Source organism: Mytilus galloprovincialis, chromosome 13, assembly GCF_965363235.1.
Source record: "Mytilus galloprovincialis chromosome 13, xbMytGall1.hap1.1, whole genome shotgun sequence".
In the NCBI taxonomy this organism is placed as follows: Eukaryota; Metazoa; Mollusca; class Bivalvia; order Mytilida; family Mytilidae; genus Mytilus; species Mytilus galloprovincialis.
The window spans coordinates 55,806,823-55,826,414 of record NC_134850.1 but is presented as its reverse complement, the minus strand read 5'-3'; the positions used below and the strand labels follow the sequence as shown (position 1 = coordinate 55,826,414).

At 31.7% G+C, this 19,592-nt stretch overlaps 1 protein-coding gene across 2 annotated transcripts in view; it reads left to right on the top strand.

The window, feature by feature from the left end:
• Positions 1-14,791, top strand: part of LOC143057212 (ER membrane protein complex subunit 1-like) — a 33,745-nt gene extending 18,954 nt beyond the window's left edge. Inside the window, exons 15-25 of one of the 2 annotated variants that reach the window (XM_076230471.1) lie at positions 434-598; positions 1,057-1,218; positions 1,910-2,080; positions 2,498-2,611; positions 2,983-3,067; positions 3,382-3,501; positions 3,988-4,109; positions 5,402-5,612; positions 9,601-9,685; positions 11,391-11,539; positions 12,043-14,791. In XM_076230471.1, the coding sequence (XP_076086586.1) occupies positions 434-598; positions 1,057-1,218; positions 1,910-2,080; positions 2,498-2,611; positions 2,983-3,067; positions 3,382-3,501; positions 3,988-4,109; positions 5,402-5,612; positions 9,601-9,685; positions 11,391-11,539; positions 12,043-12,203 (1,545 nt within the window). In that variant the 3' untranslated portion in view covers positions 12,204-14,791. Of the gene's footprint in view, positions 1-433; positions 599-1,056; positions 1,219-1,909; positions 2,081-2,497; positions 2,612-2,982; positions 3,068-3,381; positions 3,502-3,984; positions 4,110-5,401; positions 5,613-9,600; positions 9,686-11,390; positions 11,540-12,042 lie in introns of both variants that reach the window. The other variant, XM_076230470.1, reaches the window with a different exon arrangement.
• Positions 14,792-19,592: the final 4,801 nt, after the last annotated feature.

The window sequence follows — 19,592 nt, the reverse complement described above, 5'->3', positions numbered from 1 at the left end:
ATAATATAACAAATATAGCCTATGTATGAGGTCAATACAGGATATATCGACCCAAAGAAGTATATCGACCTCGGACTTTGTCCTCAGTCAATATACTTCTTTCAGGTCAATATATCCTTGTATCGACCTCATACAAAGGCTATATTTGTATAATAACAAGAGTTACAAACTGTTGTACTAGAATTACACTATCTGTATACTGACTTTGTTGCATGGATGGATTTCCCATTCTATCTTATAGAAAACTGAAAATAAGTTTTCTATCACAATGAAAACAGAAAATAGGGATTGCGTGGCCAAAAATTGCAACACATAACTACACCAGAAACATTCACAGAATTAAGAAAAATGGAAAACAATATGAGAAGCAATAATTCATAAGTTTGTTGAAATAATCTTATTTCATTTAAGCACTTTTCATTTCTTTAAATAGACGTTTTTGCAAAAACAGCTACACAAACTTCAAGGTCACCGACATCATTTGATGGAAAACTCTGATGGATCAGATGAGGAGGAAGATGAGGATGATGATGAGGAAATGACCCGAGATGAATTTAATCTGAACAAGATGATTGTAATTGTGACGTCTGCTGGCAAGGTAAGATCATTTAAATGGTGGAGAGAAGTTACCTTGTCTGATATTAAGTTACAGTCAGTTGGGAAAGAAAGGGCAATAACTGTTGGAATTGTAAACAAGTGTTTATCAGTTATATTTGTTAAGAATTGATATTGAATTGAATGTCAGCAACATATCATTCTTCTTGCTAAAAAAATCAGAATGTATTTAACATCTAGCTATGAAATATTCAAAATGATAGCTTTTATTTTTGATAATGCAGATTGGCAATGATAGTATTTTTTAGCTTCTACCATTGTATAAATAATTTTATGTGTGGAAATGATATTACTGTGTCTCAAAGTGCTATCACACCACAGTTGCAGTTTGCAATTGTTATGTCGATTATCATACTAGCAAATATTAATAATACAGTGCAAATGCAAGGCTCTTACGAATTCTATATCAAAAAGTGAACTTCAAATTTCTTGTTTTTATAGGTTTATGGAATGAAGAGTACCAATGGAAAAATAGCTTGGTCACATTTCATGCCTAAGTTATCTCCCTTTGATAGATATAAGAAATCATTACCATTGTTTGTACAACGTACCACGGCACATTTCCCTAATCCACCACAGTGTGCAATTTTGGGCAGAGATATGGTATGTAGTTTATGTAAATGCATTCATAAATGATATGATTACTTCATAAAAAATTCTACTTAGAAGACATGATATTGTGTAAGATATTCAGAATATGAATTGTTTTCTGTATATTGGAAAGGAAGGGTAAATAAACATATTAAGTCAAGTTATGGCTAATAAATTTCTTTAAAAAAAATACTAATAGTAAGGGTTGTTTTATATAAACATGCATAGTACTAACTACCATTTGAAGGTACTTTGTAAATGTAATAGCCATTCTTTTATATTGTGCAGAAAAGATATTTAAGCAACTTATTTTTTTTTTAAATACAAGATGAAATCAAACATATTCTTTCCTGAAAGTAACAAGAAAATGCCAGTGTTCATTTTTCTATATGTATTTATATATAAAACATACACAAATCACAATGTGCCATGTTCATTGTAAAAATTAACTTAAAAAAGGAGGGAAATTAAACTAATCAAGTCATGTCAAAACCATTGAAAAGAGATAAACTTACCAAAAAAACTGGATAATTTTTAATATAGAAATTCACAGTGATAATATAATTCCCTGGTTATTCAAGAAATCTTTTTCCACTAATACATTGTGTACTTTGTTGAATGCTGTGTAGATGAAATATAATTTGTAACATGTGTAGTAAAGTTGTTTTAAAAGAATTAAGAAAATATATTGTTCTTTTTAAAGAAAACAGGACATGGTGTGTTATATGCATTTAACCCTATCACTGGAGTTGCGTTGTCAGATATGCCACCCGAAGGTCTAGACCTAGGTTATAATGTACAACAAGCCTACATGGTGGGGGAAATGGATGAGAACTTCCTTAAAGGCATCGTTCTAATGGACTCTAATAATCAGGTAATAATTACATAATAGGTACTACTGAACAGGGCTTTATTGTGATTTATACACTGTCTAAGGGAATGCTCCAAGACAAGTTACCACGTGAAAAGCTATAAAAAAGTAAAATGTGAACTGAAATAAAAAAAAAGTTAAAAGTAGAATACTGATAAAATAAGCAAGGAATAAAAAAACAAAAATACCGACTAACAGGAAAATTCCACAAGCAAATACCAAAATCAAAAGCTCAAATACATGAAATAATAAATGGATAACATCTGTCAATTTCATGACTTGGTACATGCATTTACTTATGTAGAAAATATGTCCAATAGCACACTCTGGAGCTTAGAAATGATATCATTTTAAAATAGAAGATATGACAAATCATACATTTACATTCAACATAACATGGCAACTTTTGTTTTATTTTAGATTCATGTTTATCCTCCAAGTTACAAATCAGTAGCCAGTAGAATCCACTCTTCTTTATACATGATGGTTGTAGATTTAGATACAGGGATGTTGAATGGATACAGAGTTGACAAGGTCAGAGAAATAAGATACTGTTAAAAGTTTAAATTTCAGGATTTTAAGGGACATTCCAAATAAGAAGTCTTAATTTCATGCTTTTTTTATCTGATTGGAAATTTCTTAGGTTTCAATTCTTTTGTGATTTTATATAAACCATAAAATTAGGGAAAATCCACCCTTCAATTTATTACCTTGTTTCTTCAAATAAACATTTGTCCTATAATGCATATTGGTGAAATATCTTAGATTTAAACCTAATACATTCAATGAAGAAACTGAATACTTTTGAATAACAACTTTTCAAAGTCACAAAGCTGTATATTTATATTGCTTCCATGTGATGTTTTTATGTATATGTTTTAAAAGTGAAAAAAAATATCTTACAGGATTTAAAAGGAGAGAAAGTTTGGAATGTCAATCTACAAAAGAAACAGCAAATTATCAAAGATGTAGTGTTTAAAAGATACAATGGTAATTATATATTCATTTAACTTATGTAAGAATGTTTCTCCATCCATGATGCTAGTGTACAAAGTAAATAAACATGTAGGTTACATCAACACAATTATGGGAAACAAAAATAACTTTCAAATGTTTGTTCCGATCTTTTAGATTAATACTTCTTTTACATAGAGTAAAAGAAGGTTTACACAGATTTTCTTATAACTTAATAATATTTTAGTGATTATTATTAAAAAAAAATAGAATAAAAATGATTAAATCTAAAAAATTACAGTGTTTCACTAATCATTATATGTTTATCCTTTCAAGAATTTTGTTTTCAGAACATGTTCACTCTCAAGGTCGTGTCCTTGGTGACAGAAGTGTATTGTATAAATACATTAATCCAAATCTGGCAGTTGTTGTAGCTGAAGGAGAAGATACATCTAGTTCTTCACAGAAAAGTAAGATTGTCAATGGTTACATATTTTTATTAGATAAAATAATAGTCTAGAACTGTTGCATAAATGTAGTATGTATCTCATAATCTGGTATCAAGACCAAAGTTTTTCATATTAAGGTCATGTGTGTATCTATGGTTACAAGATCCGGTAACTAACACAGTTCTCAATAGATGATGGTTGACTTATAAAGTAAGAATAAAATACACCCAAGTTTTCTTTTAGAGCAATAGCTCTGAATGAAATGTAAACTGTATTTTTTAATTCAAGTATGTCATAAATCAAACAAGTGAGGAACACTATGTATGATAGTATTTCCGTGCAAAACATACCAGTATGTTTAGAGAAAAACTCATCAGGTATGCTTGACACCAACTTTTTGACCTTAGCGTATCTAATAAGTTAGCCTTATATATCTTGAAAACAATTTAAAATGTTGTCACTTCAAAGAATACATGTACTCATTTTTTTCTTTAATTTTTTCAGCAGGTCCAGGAAATTTTGTGAATATCTACTTAATTGACAGTGTCAAAGGTCATATTGTTTTCCATGGCAACCACAGAAGAGCTAAAGGACCAGTTCATATTATACACAGTGAAAACTGGGTAGTGGTAGGTAGATTTAATATTTATATATTCCGGCTTTCAGACTAATTCTCAGGCAAAATTAGCTTGATGATTAGATAATGTTCTGCCACCTTATTGGCTGTATCAGGTAATATTTCTTCTTTTCGTCTTTCAATATTTCCTTCATATTGAAATTAAGACTTTTGCCATGAATGTAGATACTTGACTGATTTTGATAAAGCTGTTGATTCACTTTGACACAGAAAACTAAATCCTTGAAATATTGAAGCTAATTTTAATGTTCTTAAACATTGTGTGATTACAGATTTGGTTTTGTTCTTGTAAACCATTGTATGATGGTATTACAATACTTAGACATAATAAAGTACATGTATAAGAATGAATTCCAAATATTTAAAGTGATTTTTATACGACCGCAAAAACCAAAAAAATTTGGTCTTATATTGGTATCACGTCGTCGTCGTCAGCGGCGTCCGAAGACAGATGGTTTCTGAATAATAACTTAAGTATAAGTCTATAGAAATCAATAAAATTTAAACACAAGGTTAATAATCACTTTAGGAAGATTGGGATTGATTTTGGGGGTTATGGTCCTAACAGTTTAGGAATTATGGGCCAAAAAGAGGCCCAAAAAGGCATTTTTATACGACCGCAAAAATTTTAATTTTTTGGTCGTATATTGTTCTAGTTTCAAGACAATAACTTGTGTTTAAGTGTATGGATATCTCTGATATTATACCACAAGTTACTATTAAATTTATGCTGATGTTTTAATTTTCTATTATAAGGCTTTTAAATTAAAAGATGTATTTAGATGGAGTAATTATTTATTGCAAAAAATTTAAAAAAAGGGGGTTATTTTTTATTTTATTTTTAGGAGGGGGCAATTTCGCAACAGCATAGTCTATTAGACAAAAGCAAAAAATTGAGCATATAACCAATTCTAAGTTCTTTGACTACAGTTATCCAAATTTAAACCGGTATCAAGCGTGAAAATTGATTCCATTTTTGCCCCAACCGTTCAGGGTTGGATCTCTGCAGTCGTATCCAGCTGGGCTCGGCAAAGCAATTTATTACATTTGTTTTAAATTTAACGTCTTTAATTTTTGTTCGTTTATGAACTAATTAAATGTGCAGCTACTTTGGTAAGTAGATATATAATGATGACTATAAAGCTTTTAACATGATCATTATACAAGAAGATTTACAAGGAGGTAATATAGGTTAAGTTTGTTTTGTCCATCTCTATTCAAGTAAATGAAATACCCATATTCCTTGATATTAATATACTAAGAATCTGCTTAATTACTTTCTAGTATGATTATTACAACCAGAAGAGTAGGAGGAAAGAAGTATCAGTATTAGAACTGTTTGAAGGAAAGGAGCAGAGTAATTCAACAGCCTTCTCAAGTCATACTGCTCCACATGAACCACTGGTACTCAGACAGTCCTTTATACTACCAATGCCTATATATACAATGGCTACAACTATCACAGAGAAAGGAATTACTAGTAAATCTGTATTATGTAAGTAAATGACAAGGCTTCTTCTGTCAACTTGTGGCAACAATTTTTTTTTTAAATTTTGTCTGCAAATTAAGGGTAACTTTGGTATGCTGTTGCTGGTAGTTGCATTGTCAATAATTGTAGAAGAAGGAGACTGACAAGACATACATTGTACCTCTATGGTTACAGGTTCTTATAACATTACATATATTTGGCATGTGGAAAGTGCAATTAAGGTTTTTGTCGAGCCTGCAACTTTTTTTGCAGAAAGCTCGACATAGGGATAGTGATCCGGCGGCGGCGGCGTTAGCTAACTTCTTAAAAGCTTTATATTTTAGAAGGTGGAAGACCTGGATGCTTCATACTTTGTATAGAGATGCCTCATGTTACGAAGTTTCCGTCAGTCACATGTCCAATGACCTTGACCTCAATTTCATGGTTCAGTGACCACTTGAAAAAAAAGTTCAGATTTTTTGTAATGTTGAATTCTCTCTTATTATAAGTAATAGGATAACTATATTTGATATGTGCGTACCTTGCAAGGTCCTCATGTCTGTCAGACTGTTTTCACTTGACCTCGACCTCATTTCATGGATCAGTGAACAAGGTTAAGTTTTGGTGGTCAAGTCCATATCTCAGATACTATAAGCAATAGGGCTAGTATATTCGGTGTATGGAAGGACTGTAAGGTGTACATGTCCAACTGGCAGGTGTCATCTGACCTTGACCTCATTTTCATGGTTCAGTGGTTATAGTTAAATTTTTGTGTTTTGGTCTGTTTTTTTCATACTATATGCAATAGGTCTACTATATTTGTTGTATGGAATGATTGTAAGGTGTACATGTCTAGCGGGCAGATGTTATGTGACCTTGACCTCATTTTCATGGTTCATTGGTTATAGTTAAATTTTTATACGACCGCAAAAATTTTAATTTTTTGGTCGTATATTGCTATCACGTTGGCGTCGTCGTCGTCGTCTGCGTCGTCGTCGTCGTCGTCGTCCGAATACTTTTAGTTTTCGCACTCTAACTTTAGTAAAAGTGCATAGAAATCAATGAAATTTTAACACAAGGTTTATGACCACAAAAGGAAGGTTGGGATTGATTTTGGGAGTTTTGGTCCTAATATTTTAGGAATTAGGGGCCAAAAATGGCCCAAATAAGCATTTTCTTGGTTTTCGCACTATAACTTTAGTTTAAGTGAATAGAAATCTATGAAATTTTGACACAAGGTTTATGACCACAAAAGGAAGGTTGGGATTGATTTTGGGAGTTTTGGTTCCAACAGTTTAGGAATTAAGGGCCAAAAAAGGGCCCAAATAAGCATTATTTTTGGTTTTCGCACAATAACTTTAGTATAAGTAAATAGAAATCAATGAAATTTTAACACAAGGTTTATGACCACAAAAGGAAGGTTGGGATTGATTTTTGGAGTTGAGGTCACAACAGTGTATGAATTAGGGGCCAAAAAGGGGCCCAAATAAGCATTATTTTTGGTTTTCGCACCATAACTTTAGTATAAGTAAATAGAAATCTATGAAATTTAAACACAAGGTTTATGACCATAAAAGGAAGGTTGGGTTTGATTTTGGGAGTTTTGGTCCTAACAGTTTAGGAATAAGGGGCCCAAAGGGTCCAAAATTGAACTTTGTGTGATTTCATCAAAAATTGAATAATTGGGGTTCTTTGATATGCCGAATCTAACTATGTATGTAGATTCTTAATTTTTGATTGGTCTACATTAAGGTCCAAAGGGTCCAAAATTAAACTTAGTTTGATTTTAACAAAAATTGAATCCTTGGGGTTCTTTGATATGCTGAATTTAAAAATGTACTTAGATTTTTAATTATTGGCCTAGTTTTCAAGTTGGTCCAAATGGGGGTCCAAAATTAAACTTTGTTTGATTTCATCAAAAATTGAATAAATGGGTTCTTTGATATGCCAAATCTAACTGTGTATGTAGATTCTTAATTTTTGGTCCAGTTTTCAAATTGGTCTACATTAAGGTCCAAAGGGTCCAAAATTAAACTAAGTTTGATTTTAACAAAAATTAAATTCTTGGGCTTATTTGATATGCTTTATCTAAATATGTACTTTGATTTTTGATTATTGGCCCAGTTTTCAAGTTGGTCCAAATCAGGATTCCATATCAAGTATTGTGCAATAGCAAGAAATTTTCAATTTCACAGTATTGCACAATAGCAAGAAATATCTAATTGCACAATATTGTGCAATATCAATTAATTTTCAATTGGAGTTATCTTTCTTTGTATAGAATAGTAGTTGATAATATATGTTGGAAATTTGCCAGACATGACTATGATGTCATTTTCTATTTTTATTTGCCAATAACTTTATGTAAATAACTTCATTGGAAATTTGCCAATATAAAATGTTGCTGATGAAGCTTTTTTTCCTTATTTTATCTAAAATGTTTTTAGATAATGTATGTTGGACATTTGCCAGACATGACTATGATGTCATTTTCTATTTTTATTTGCCAATAACTTTATGTAAATAACTTCATTGGAAATTTGCCAATATAAAATGTTGCTGATGAAGTTTTTTTTATTGTTTTATACAATAAACAATGTATATTCACTTTTACTACCAACCAATCTTTACCATTCAGTGATAACAAGCACTTTATTTTACATTTTAATATTTTATGATGTATTTAAAAGAGTAGTTATTGTTGCAAACTCCATTAGAAATTTGATTTGATATCAGTTTTGGAAAAAGGGAAACGGGGATGTGAAAAAAAGGGGGGGGGGGGGGGGTTTAAATTTTTCTCATTTCAGATTTCATAAATAAAAAGAAAATTTCTTCAAACATTTTTTGAGAGGATTAATATTCAACAGCATAGTGAATTGCTCAAAGGCAAACAAAAACTTTTAAGTTCATTAGACCACATTCATTCTGTGTCAGAAACCTATGCTGTGTCAACTATTTAATTTTAGATTTAAAAAGTTTGAAGAAGAAATCTTTAATTGATTTGTAAAATCTTGACATTTGTTTTGTGTAAAAAAAAAACATGTAATGTCAAAAATTTGATCACAATCCAAATTCAGAGCTGTATCACGCTTGAATGTTTTGTCCATACTTGCCCCAACTGTTCAGGGTTCGACCTCTGCGGTCGTATAAAGCTGCGCCCTGCGGAGCACCTGGTTGTGTTTTGGTCTGTTTTTTTCATACTATATGCAATAGGTCTACTATATTTGTTGTATGGAATGATTGTAAGGTGTACATGTCTAGCGGGCAGATGTCATGTGACCTTGACCTCATTTTCATGGTTCAGTGGTCAAAGTTAAGTTTTTGAGTTTTGGTCTTTTTATGCCATTGGTCAACTATATTTGGTGTATGGAAATATTTTATGATCTTTATGTCAGTAGCGCAGGTTTCTTTTGACCATGACCTCATTTTCACGGTTCATTGCACAGTGTTAAGTTTTTGTGTTTTGGTCTATTTTTCTTAAAATATAAGTAATAGGTCAACTTATATGTTGTATAGAAGCATTGTTAGCTGTACATGTCTGCCTGGCATGGTTAATCTGACCTTGACCTCATTTTCATGGTTCATTGGTCTTTGTTTAGTTATCTTGGTTAATTTTAAGTTTATGAGACAGTTGTAATAAAGCTTAATACTTAGGACTATCAACATAATATCAATGATTAGTATAGAAGGCGAGACATTTCAGCGTGTGCACTCTTGTTTCAATATGCATTAAAATTTCTTTTGGTACACTATTGAAATCACTGTCTGTGTAATATTTTTTGAAGATTTTTTTCAAATTTTCAGATTTATTGCTGTAAGTTCATTTTTTGCTTTGAATTTAATTGTGACCTCTTGTTTGGAATTCAAAGGAAAAAATGTGAAAATAATGGTATACCAAGCTAATCAAGCATTTAACAATGAAAGTTTCATTGTTATTGGGCAAGAAATAGGAAGGATTGTATAACGTATAACAAAAATATTGGTCACCCGCATTAAAATTAATTTCATTTTTCAGTTGCATTGGTCCATGGAGGTCTACTGTCTTTACCAAAAGCATTTATAGATCCCAGACGACCAGTCATACCAACACAGGAAACAATGTAAGTCTATTTATAGATCCCAGATGACCAGTCATACCAACACAGGAAACAATGTAAGTCTATTTATAGATCCCAGACGACCAGTCATACCAACACAGGAAACAATGTAAGTCTATTTATAGATCTTAGACAACCAGTCATACCAACACAGGAAACAATGTAAGTCTATTTATAGATCCCAGACGACCAGTCATACCAACACAGGAAACAATGTAAGTCTATTTATAGATCTTAGACAACCAGTCATACCAACACAGGAAACAATGTAAGTCTATTTATAGATCCTAGACGACCAGTCATACCAACACAGGAAACAATGTAAGTCTATTTATAGATCCCAGACGACCAGTCATACCAACACAGGAAACAATGTAAGTCTATTTATAGATCCTAGACGACCAGTCATACCAACACAGGAAACAATGTAAGTCTATTTATAGATCCCAGACGACCAGTCATACCAACACAGGAAACAATGTAAGTCTATTTATTGATCCAAGGAGACCAGTCATACCTACACAGGAAACAATGTAAGTCTATTTATAGATCCCAGACGACCAGTCATACCAACACAGGAAACAATGTAAGTCTATTTATAAATCCAAGACGATCAGTCATACCAACACAGGAAACAATGTAAGTCTATTTATAGATCCCAGACGACCAGTCATACCAACACAGGAAACAATGTAAGTCTATTTATAGATCCCAGACGACCAGTCATACCAACACAGGAAACAATGTAAGTCTATATACAATGTGTTGATTACAAATGAACAAATGAAAACTTAAAGGAGTAGGTTCAGTAAGACCCCTTTTTGGCCCCAAATTATAACAGTTTTACAAAATTGTGAAAATGTAATCTTTAAGCTATCTATTGAAAAGTAGAATGCTTCTGCTACATAAATATGGGCTGTGTTTGACCATACAATACACATATATTGAGTACAAGCATCATTAAGTCATGCTAAATTACTGAAATCTTCACAATTTTAGCATTTTAGTTAAATTTTAGACGGTTTCCGTCTTAAATTAAAGTGGCCCCATTCGTGTTCATTCATAATATTGAAATATAAGTTGTATTTGATGATAATACAGAATATATATAAAGGTTGAGGATGAACACGGATGTGGCCACTTTCATTTTTGACAAAAAAACATCTGAAAAGTGACATTTTTTTTGCATATTTGATAGATTTTTCATATTTAAGCTTGAATCGGAGCATTTTTAATGACTAAATCAGTTAAAAATTTTCACATAAACTAATCGAATGAATTGAAATAAACACTTTTAAGTGTTTAAAAAGTGTCTAAAATCTTTCGTTAGATGAACTTGAAATTTGCGGCCAAAATCGGCCCCTTACCTGACCTACTCCTATTTCCATAAAAAAGAGACTTGTCTAGACCTTTTTTGTCATACCTGCGGATTTTAATAGCAATTATTATCTTATTTGATGTGTTATATATGAAAAATAATAAAATGGATTGAAATTGACTTCGCCGCAAGTTTCTTAAGTATAAATGTTTTAAAATAATTATACCCCTGCTTTGAAAAAAGGGGGGGTATACTGTTTTACCTCTGTTTGTCTATTCATCAGTCCATCCATCCATCCGTCATTTTTCATGTAAACTCTCTTAAATCCATAAAACAAGAACGTCAAAGTTTATAATGCATATTCAAACGTTGTATGTATTTTATTTTCAGGGAGGAAGGAATTATACCCTATATACCAGAACTACCTGTATCAACAGAAGCTATAATTAACTATAACCAGAGTATATATAATATAGTAGGCATACATACATCACCAGCTGGCCTGGAGTCTACCTCTCTAGTATTAGCATATGGGTTAGGTAAGTCAAAATAAACCAAGTATATCTTATATGGCCTTCATTCATATACGGTGGTATCTAGGAATCTAACTTTAATTTGAGTATTAGCTATTGTTAAGGTGATTCCCATATCTAACTGTATGTTCATAGAAGAATGTTTTTAACAGACTTGGATATTAGTATGCAGCATACCCAGCTTTTATTTGTCAGTCTTAAAATAGTTAGGATTAAATTAAACAGAAACTATCAAAATCCACCTTAAACAGTATAATTTTCCAAATTGTTTAACCAATCAAAATCAAACAGTGCATTTTCTAACAAATTCATTATGTAATTGTATAGAGTCATGATATGTTTGTAATTAAGAATTGCCGTTCTTTAAAAAAAATAAAAAATAGAATCACTTTCAGTCATTAAAAAATTATTTTCAAATAAATGGCTTGTCTTATTTGCTGTCTATATAATATATAATTTACTGTCCCTTTGGTATCTTTCGTCCCTCTTTTATATTTTTTATTTTTCAGATTTATTTTTTACAAGAGTACAACCCTCGAAGATGTTTGATGTACTGAAAGAGGATTTTGACTTTTATTTGATTTCATTAGTGATGCTGGCTATGATTTTAGTTACACTTATTACTCAGAAACTAGCAGCTAGAAAAGCTTTGAACAAAGCCTGGAAATAAAAATATTTGTATATATAACTTATAGTACAGTGAACAGATCTCTTCATTAATGTTTCATGTTTATGTTAGTGATGTTTTTTATTGAAGAATATTTAAACAGAAATCAATATGATTGCATGTCATGTGCCAGCTGGTAATTCTATCTTTCTAAAAAGTCTTGGTACTTATTATTTAAAAACCAAAATAAAATAGTACTTATACACACATTTCCCCCTAAATTTATCAAAATCATTTTGAAACGTTATACCTACATTTTGGTCTATAAATGAACACATTGTTTATTTGTTTCAAAGTTTTTAAATTCAATATTGAAATTCTACGTTCATCAACAATAAATTTCTTTCAAATTTCAGCATTTCCCCTTGTCACAATGCTGATTTTATTACATCACAGTAAGAGCTTATTGTTCAATGATGTTATTTACACCAATGACCTCAGTTCAACCATTGTAATTCATTCATTAAAAACAACCCAAGCGTAGTCTATATAACAAAAATAACTCATTTTAGACTAATGCAGGAAGTAGAATAGATACATGAAATTATGTGTTGGGAAATATTTACGCCATTATTTCATTTTACCTTGTGCTACTGTGTTCTTATGATGAGGGCATTTATAACCCAAGAAAATAATACTTATTGTTCTTTGGAATTAATTGTGCTATGCTATGATTTTTTCTGTAAGTTGTTTAGATGTTTGTGGTGTGTGCATATAGATTGTGTGTGTATATTGAATGCTTTCTAAATATATAATCTTCATGTCCATTCCAGCTGCAATTAATTATTACATCTGTTATCCTAATGTAGGAAGTTATAGGTTTGGTTTTCTTACTTTAATTTGTATGTATTAAAGTTTGCTCAAGCATTGTAATTAAGATTGACATCTGCAAACAGTAATAGTAGGCAGAGTTAAACCTGTAAATCGGTAAATTTGATTATTTGATAATGTTCAATCAAATATAAATATAATGTATACAAGTTAAGCTCTGTCTTTTTATATTATTTTCAGATGTCAATCTGAATTACACTGCTTGAGCAAACATTAATAAAAACAAAGTAAGCAAAGAAAACCAAACCAAACCTTTAATTTGCTAGCATTAGGTAAACAGCTTTAAAGAGAAAATCTAAACAAATACATTGTACTATTCTATTTTTCATTGTCATATTTTGATGTGTATAAATAATTTTGATGTTAGATATAAGATATGTGTATATGGTTATTCTAATGTAACTGTTTGTAGTGTCCACAAATATCATGACACCAATTCCACAAATGATGGTGAGAAAGAAGAAGTGTAAATGATTTTAAAATATATAGTTCTCTTTTAATTGTATAAAAACTGAGATAACAAGTTTGTACTTGAAAATTATTTGGCATCAAGTTTTCATTTGATGGTTACATACTGTGGATTCATTTATTTTGTGGGTATCATTTTTTGTTGATTGAGGAACACTTGCATTTTCTAAGATAATTAATTTCGTGGTTTTGTTTAAGGTAGCACAATTTCCCAGTTTTAAAATGCTGTAACTTTCTTAATAATGCTTGAAAATTTATAAAGGTGGTATTTATGGATAGCTAACAGATTACTCTTTCAAATTAATACAATGTTAGTATTATACAACTATGTAATCAATTATAATTTTAACTGTGTCTACAAAATTTTACAAGAAATTTCCACTTTCAATTGAAATTAGCTTCTTCATGAATACCCCGAGAGGGTTGATTTTATTACATGTTGTTCCTAGGGTCATACACTACAAAAGGGTGTCTCAGATTTTGGATAGAATGTTTAGATCAAATTTTACACCTAATCAAACAATCTATACTTTTATGTGGTAAGGATGTTTACACTAATTACAGATTAATGAGAGAATGGAATACGAAAGCGATAATTTTAGCTCCTGCTGTGTTGATTAAGACAACGTTAAAATTTCTTGTGTAGTTGTAGAGATGTCAGAGCTATATTCATTCAAGTGAACTGACCAAGATTTTGCCATTAATTGCATAATAATTGATTCCATAATGATTGCATAACAAAAATATTGCATTCATTTAAAAGATTAATCTTTTATTTATCTATATATACCTCTTTTATTAATTTATATGCAGTTATAAGAAAGTAACAGCATTTTAAAGGTTGGAGATTGGGAGTAAACAAATCTTTGTATTGTGCTACCTCAAGTCTGCATATATTCCTTTAGGAAATTTGTAATTCGATCAATTTGTGGTTCCCCTGTACCAACGAAATCCATGAAAAATTGGTATCCACCGAATATTAATGAATCCACAGTATCTAAACAGACTCAATTGATTCATTACCAGCTAATATAACTCAATATGATACAATCAATTTTGTGTAATGTCATCTCCTAAGTTGTATGTTTGTATGTGTAAGAACCTTTTTAGACAATGTACAAAGCATCCCATTGCTTACAAATTGAGATGAAGTACGGAGCCAATTTTTTTGTATGTCATTTTGTATATTGAAGTATGAAATGTATGAGTCATTCAGTGTAATTTTGATATTGTTTTGATACTGTGTCTTTACAGTATAAAATCTTTGAGTCATTAAATGATTTGTCATTGTAGTTTTGACATTATTAATTTCACACCATTCACGCCTTCATGTTTTTTTTCAATATAGATTTCTATTTCATTAGTCATAATTCCCAAAGAGGCTAGAGTATGCACCTTTATGGTCTCATGGTAGCATGTGTGCCTCAAGTGCTGTAGAACGTGTGTTTGCTCCTCAAACATTTTTTGTCAAACCAAAGACTTGAAAACTGGTATTTGCTGCTTCTTCACTAAGCAAGTAACATTTAGGAGAAAGAGAAAAGACTTATTATCTACATGTCAGAATCATGTATCTGTGGACTGTGAACTTGTTAGCTAGCTTTTTAACTACAGGACTTCAATTTAAAATTATTAAGTTTTAAGGATGAGCTTGATGAAAGTAACCTTCAGTTATGAATGAAAATGGGAAGGTTTTTTAGCTCATCAAAATCCTTTTAATCCCACCATATAGTTTGATATTGTATACAATCTGCGGGTTGACCTATAGATCATGTAGATGTTTATTGAATATTTGTCGAGCCTGAAAGCTGGATATAAGGGTAGTAATCTGTCAGCGTCGGCAGGGGCTTTTACACTAACTTCTTATAAGGTTTATATTTCAGAAGGTGGAAACCTGGATGCTTCATACTTTGTTTATTGATGCCTTATGGTACCAAGATTCTGTCTGTCATGTGTTCATTACACTGGACCTTATTTTTATGGTTCAGCGACTACTTGAAAAAAAAGTTAAGATTTTTTTATTATTTTAATTTTTCTCTCATTATGAGTAATAGGATAACTATATTTGGTATGTGCATACCTTGCAAGGTCCTCATGCCCGTCAGACAGTTGTTACTTGACCTCAACCTCATTTCATGGATCAATGAACAAGGTTAAGTTTTGGTGCTAAAGTCCATATCTCAGATACTATAAGCAAAGGTCTAGTACATTTAGTGTCTGGAAGGGTTGTAAGGTGTACTGTTATTGAGTACATGTCCAACTAGGTTGGTCCTACTACGTAAAACATTCAGTATGCCTCTGGAATATACAAATATTAACTATATATTAAATATATCTTCGAAGCGGCTAAGAGGCACAACAATACGTAACTGTGCATGCTCGAGATCGTTCATTTCAAATAGTAAAATTAGCCCATACCGGACGGTATTGTCAAGAATTTCAATAACGGCCAGGACTAATGTCCAACTAACAGGTGTCACCTTGACCACATTTTCATGGTTCAGTGTTTATGGTTAAGTTTTTGAGTTTTGGTCTTTTTTTCTAATACTATATATATATGCAATAGGTCAACTATATTTAGTGTATGGAAATATTTCATGATATCCTGATGTCTTTCAGTCTCACAGGTTTTATTTGACCTTGACCTACATATAATTTCATGATTCATTGCTCAGTGTTAAAGTTTTGTGTTTTAGTCTGATTTTCTTAAACTATAAGCAAAAGGTCATCTGAATTTGTTGTATGAAAGGATTGCAAGCTGTATATGTCTGCCTAGCAGGTATCATCTGACCGTGACCTCCTCATTTTGGTGGTTCATTTGTCAGGTTTTCTTGTTTAAGTTTGTTTCTTAACTATAAACAATAGGTCAACTATATTTAATGCATAGATTGATTGTAAGGTGTACATGTCTACCTGGCATGGTTCATTGGTCAATGTTTAGTTTTCTCGATTAAGTCTGTTTCTTGAATGATTTTAAGTTGTACACATGTATTTCTTGTTTGGTTTATCTAACCTTGACCATTTTTTGTGTGATAGTGGTAGCAAAGCTCATTATTTAGGACTATCAACATAATATCAATGGTTAGTAAAACTAGAGGCTCTAAAGAGCCTGTGTCGGTCACCTTGGTCTATGAGAATATTAAACAAAGGACGCAGATGGATTCATGACAAAATTGTGTTTTGGTGATGGTGATGTGTTTGTACATCTTATTTTACTGAACATTCTTGCTGCTTACAATTATCTCTATCTATAATGAATTTGGCCTAGTAGTTTCTGTAGAAAATGTTAGTAAAAATTTACAAATTTTATGAAAATTGTTAAAAATTCACTATAAAGGACAAAAACTCCTTAAGGGGGCCTGGGTCAATTGACCATTTTGATCATGTTGACTTATTTTTAGGTCTTACTTTGCTGTACATTATTGCTGTTTACAGTTTATCTCTATCTATAATAATATTCAAGATAATAACAAACTAGAGGCTCTCAAGAGCCTGTGTCGCTCACTTTGGTCTATATGCATATTAACAATGGATACAGATAAATTCATGACAAAATGGTGTTTTGGTGATGGTAATTTGTTTGTAGATCTTTCTTTACTGAACATTCTTGTTGCTACAATTATCTCTATCTATAATGAACTTGGCCCAGTAATTGCAGTGGAAAATATTTCCTAAAAATTTACAAAAATTAACAAAAATTTATGAAAATTGTTAACAATTGACTATAAAGGGCAATATTCAATTTTAGTCATGTAGACCTATTTGTAGATCTTATTTTGCTGAACATTATTGCTGTTTACAGTTATCTCTATCTATAATAATATTCAAGATAATAACCAAAATCTTCAAAATTTCCTTAAAATTACTAATTCGGGGGCAGCAACCCAACAACAGGTTGTCTGATTTGTCTGAAAATTTCAGGGCAGATAGATCTTGACCTGATAAACAATTTAACCCCATGTCAGATTTGCTCTACATGCTTTGGTTTCAGAGATATAAGCCAAAATCTACAGTTCACCCCTATGTTCTATTTTTAGCCATGGCGGCCATCTTGGTTTGTTGGCCGGATCACACCACACATTTTTTTTAACTAGATACCCCAATAATGATTGTGGCCAAGTTTGGTTAAATTTGGCCCAGTAGTTTCAGAGGAGAAAATTTTTGTAAAAGATTACACAAATTTACGAAAAATTGGTCAAAATTGACTATAAAGGGCAATAACTCCTTAAGGGGTCAACTGATAATTTTGGTCATGTTGACTTATTTGTAGATCTTACTTTGCTGAACATTATTGCTGTTTACAGTTTATCTCTTTCTATAATAATATTCAAGATAACCAAAATCTGCAAAATTTCCTTCAAATAACTTATTTCGGGGCAGCAACCCAACAACCAGTTGTTCTATTCATTTGAAAGTTTCAGGACAGATAGATTTTCACTTGATGACCAATCTTACCCCATATCAGATTTGCTCTAAATGCTTTGGTTTCAGAGATATAAGCCAAAATCTACATTTCACCCCTATGTTCTATTTTTAGCCATGGCAGCCATCTTGGTTGGTTGGCCGGATCACGCCACACATTTTTTAAACTAGATACACCAAAGATGATTGTGGCCAAGTTTGGATTATTTTGGCCCAGTAGTTTTAGAGAAGATTTTTGTAATAGATTACTAAGATTTACGAAAAATGGTTCAAAATCGACTATAAAGGGTAATAACTCCTAAAGGAGTCAACTGACCATTTCGGTCATGTTGACTTATTTGTGAATATTACTTTGCTGAACATTATTGCTGTTTACAGTTTATCTCTATCTATAATAATATTCAAGATAATAAACCAAAAACAGCAAATTTTCCTTAAAATACCAATTCAGGGACAGCAACCCAAGAACGGGTTGTCTGATTCATCTGAAAATTTCAGGGCAGATAGATCTTGACCTGATAAACAATTTTACCCCATGTCAGATTTGCTCTAAATGCTTTTGTTTTTGAGTTTTAAGCCAAAAACTGCATTTTACCCATATTTTCTATTTTTAGCTAATGCAGCCATCTTGGTTGGTTGACCGGGTCATCGGACATATTTTTTAAACTAGAAACCCCAATGATGATTGTGGCCATGTTTGGTTTAATATGGCCCAGTAGTTTCAGAGGAGAAGATTTTTGTTAAAGACGACGGACGATGACGACGAACGCCGACGCCGCCGGACGCAAAGTGATGAGAAAAGCTCACTTGGCCCTTCGGACCAGGTGAGCTAAAAAGGTGAGACACTTCAGCATGTGTGTTCTTATGTTGTCAGGTTGTTTGCTGTATCAGTGAATTTTACCAATTGATTCAGGACTTGCATGTGAAAACTCTATCCCATTATTTATGTATTAAGCCATGCGAGTAACTGTCTCTTTGTGTATTAATCATCTCTTAAACCATGCATTAAATTTTAACTCAAGTGGAAATTTATAAAATATTGAAGGTCCTATATAAAATTCATTACAATCAGGTGAAAAGCATAGCCACCAGATGCAATCTTTGATTATAGATGACAAATTTCCAACCAATTTCTCTTAATTACAACTGCTGGGGAAAGGACCACTTTCGAGTCATGTCCTCCACCGGAAACAAGTGAAAGTGTGAGCTACTGCTCACTGATGATACCCCCGCCCAATTATTTAGGTAAACAGGAAGTTGTTGAGGGATGAATCTGAAAACACATAAGTTAACATGGTATAGCTGACTTATATAAACCCTGAAACAAAATTTCAGAAATCCTTGTATTGTAGTTCCTGAGAAAGATGCTACGAAAATTTTCAACTTGGCTATCATGTGTAAAATAATACAAGTGTTCGTTAAACATAAAGTTTGTGAGTGATGAATCTGAAAACCCATCACACGTTATAGCTGATTAATAAAACCCTGAAACCAAGTTTCAGAAATCCCAATAGTTGCTGAGAAGAATGTGATGAAAATTTTCAACTTGGCTACCATGTGTAAAATGATACTGTAATTTCAGAAATTATTGGGAGCATTCATTATTGAAATGTTAAGAATGAATAAAAATGAGAGGTTAATGTTTGAAATTTCATAAAAACCTGCATACAGATG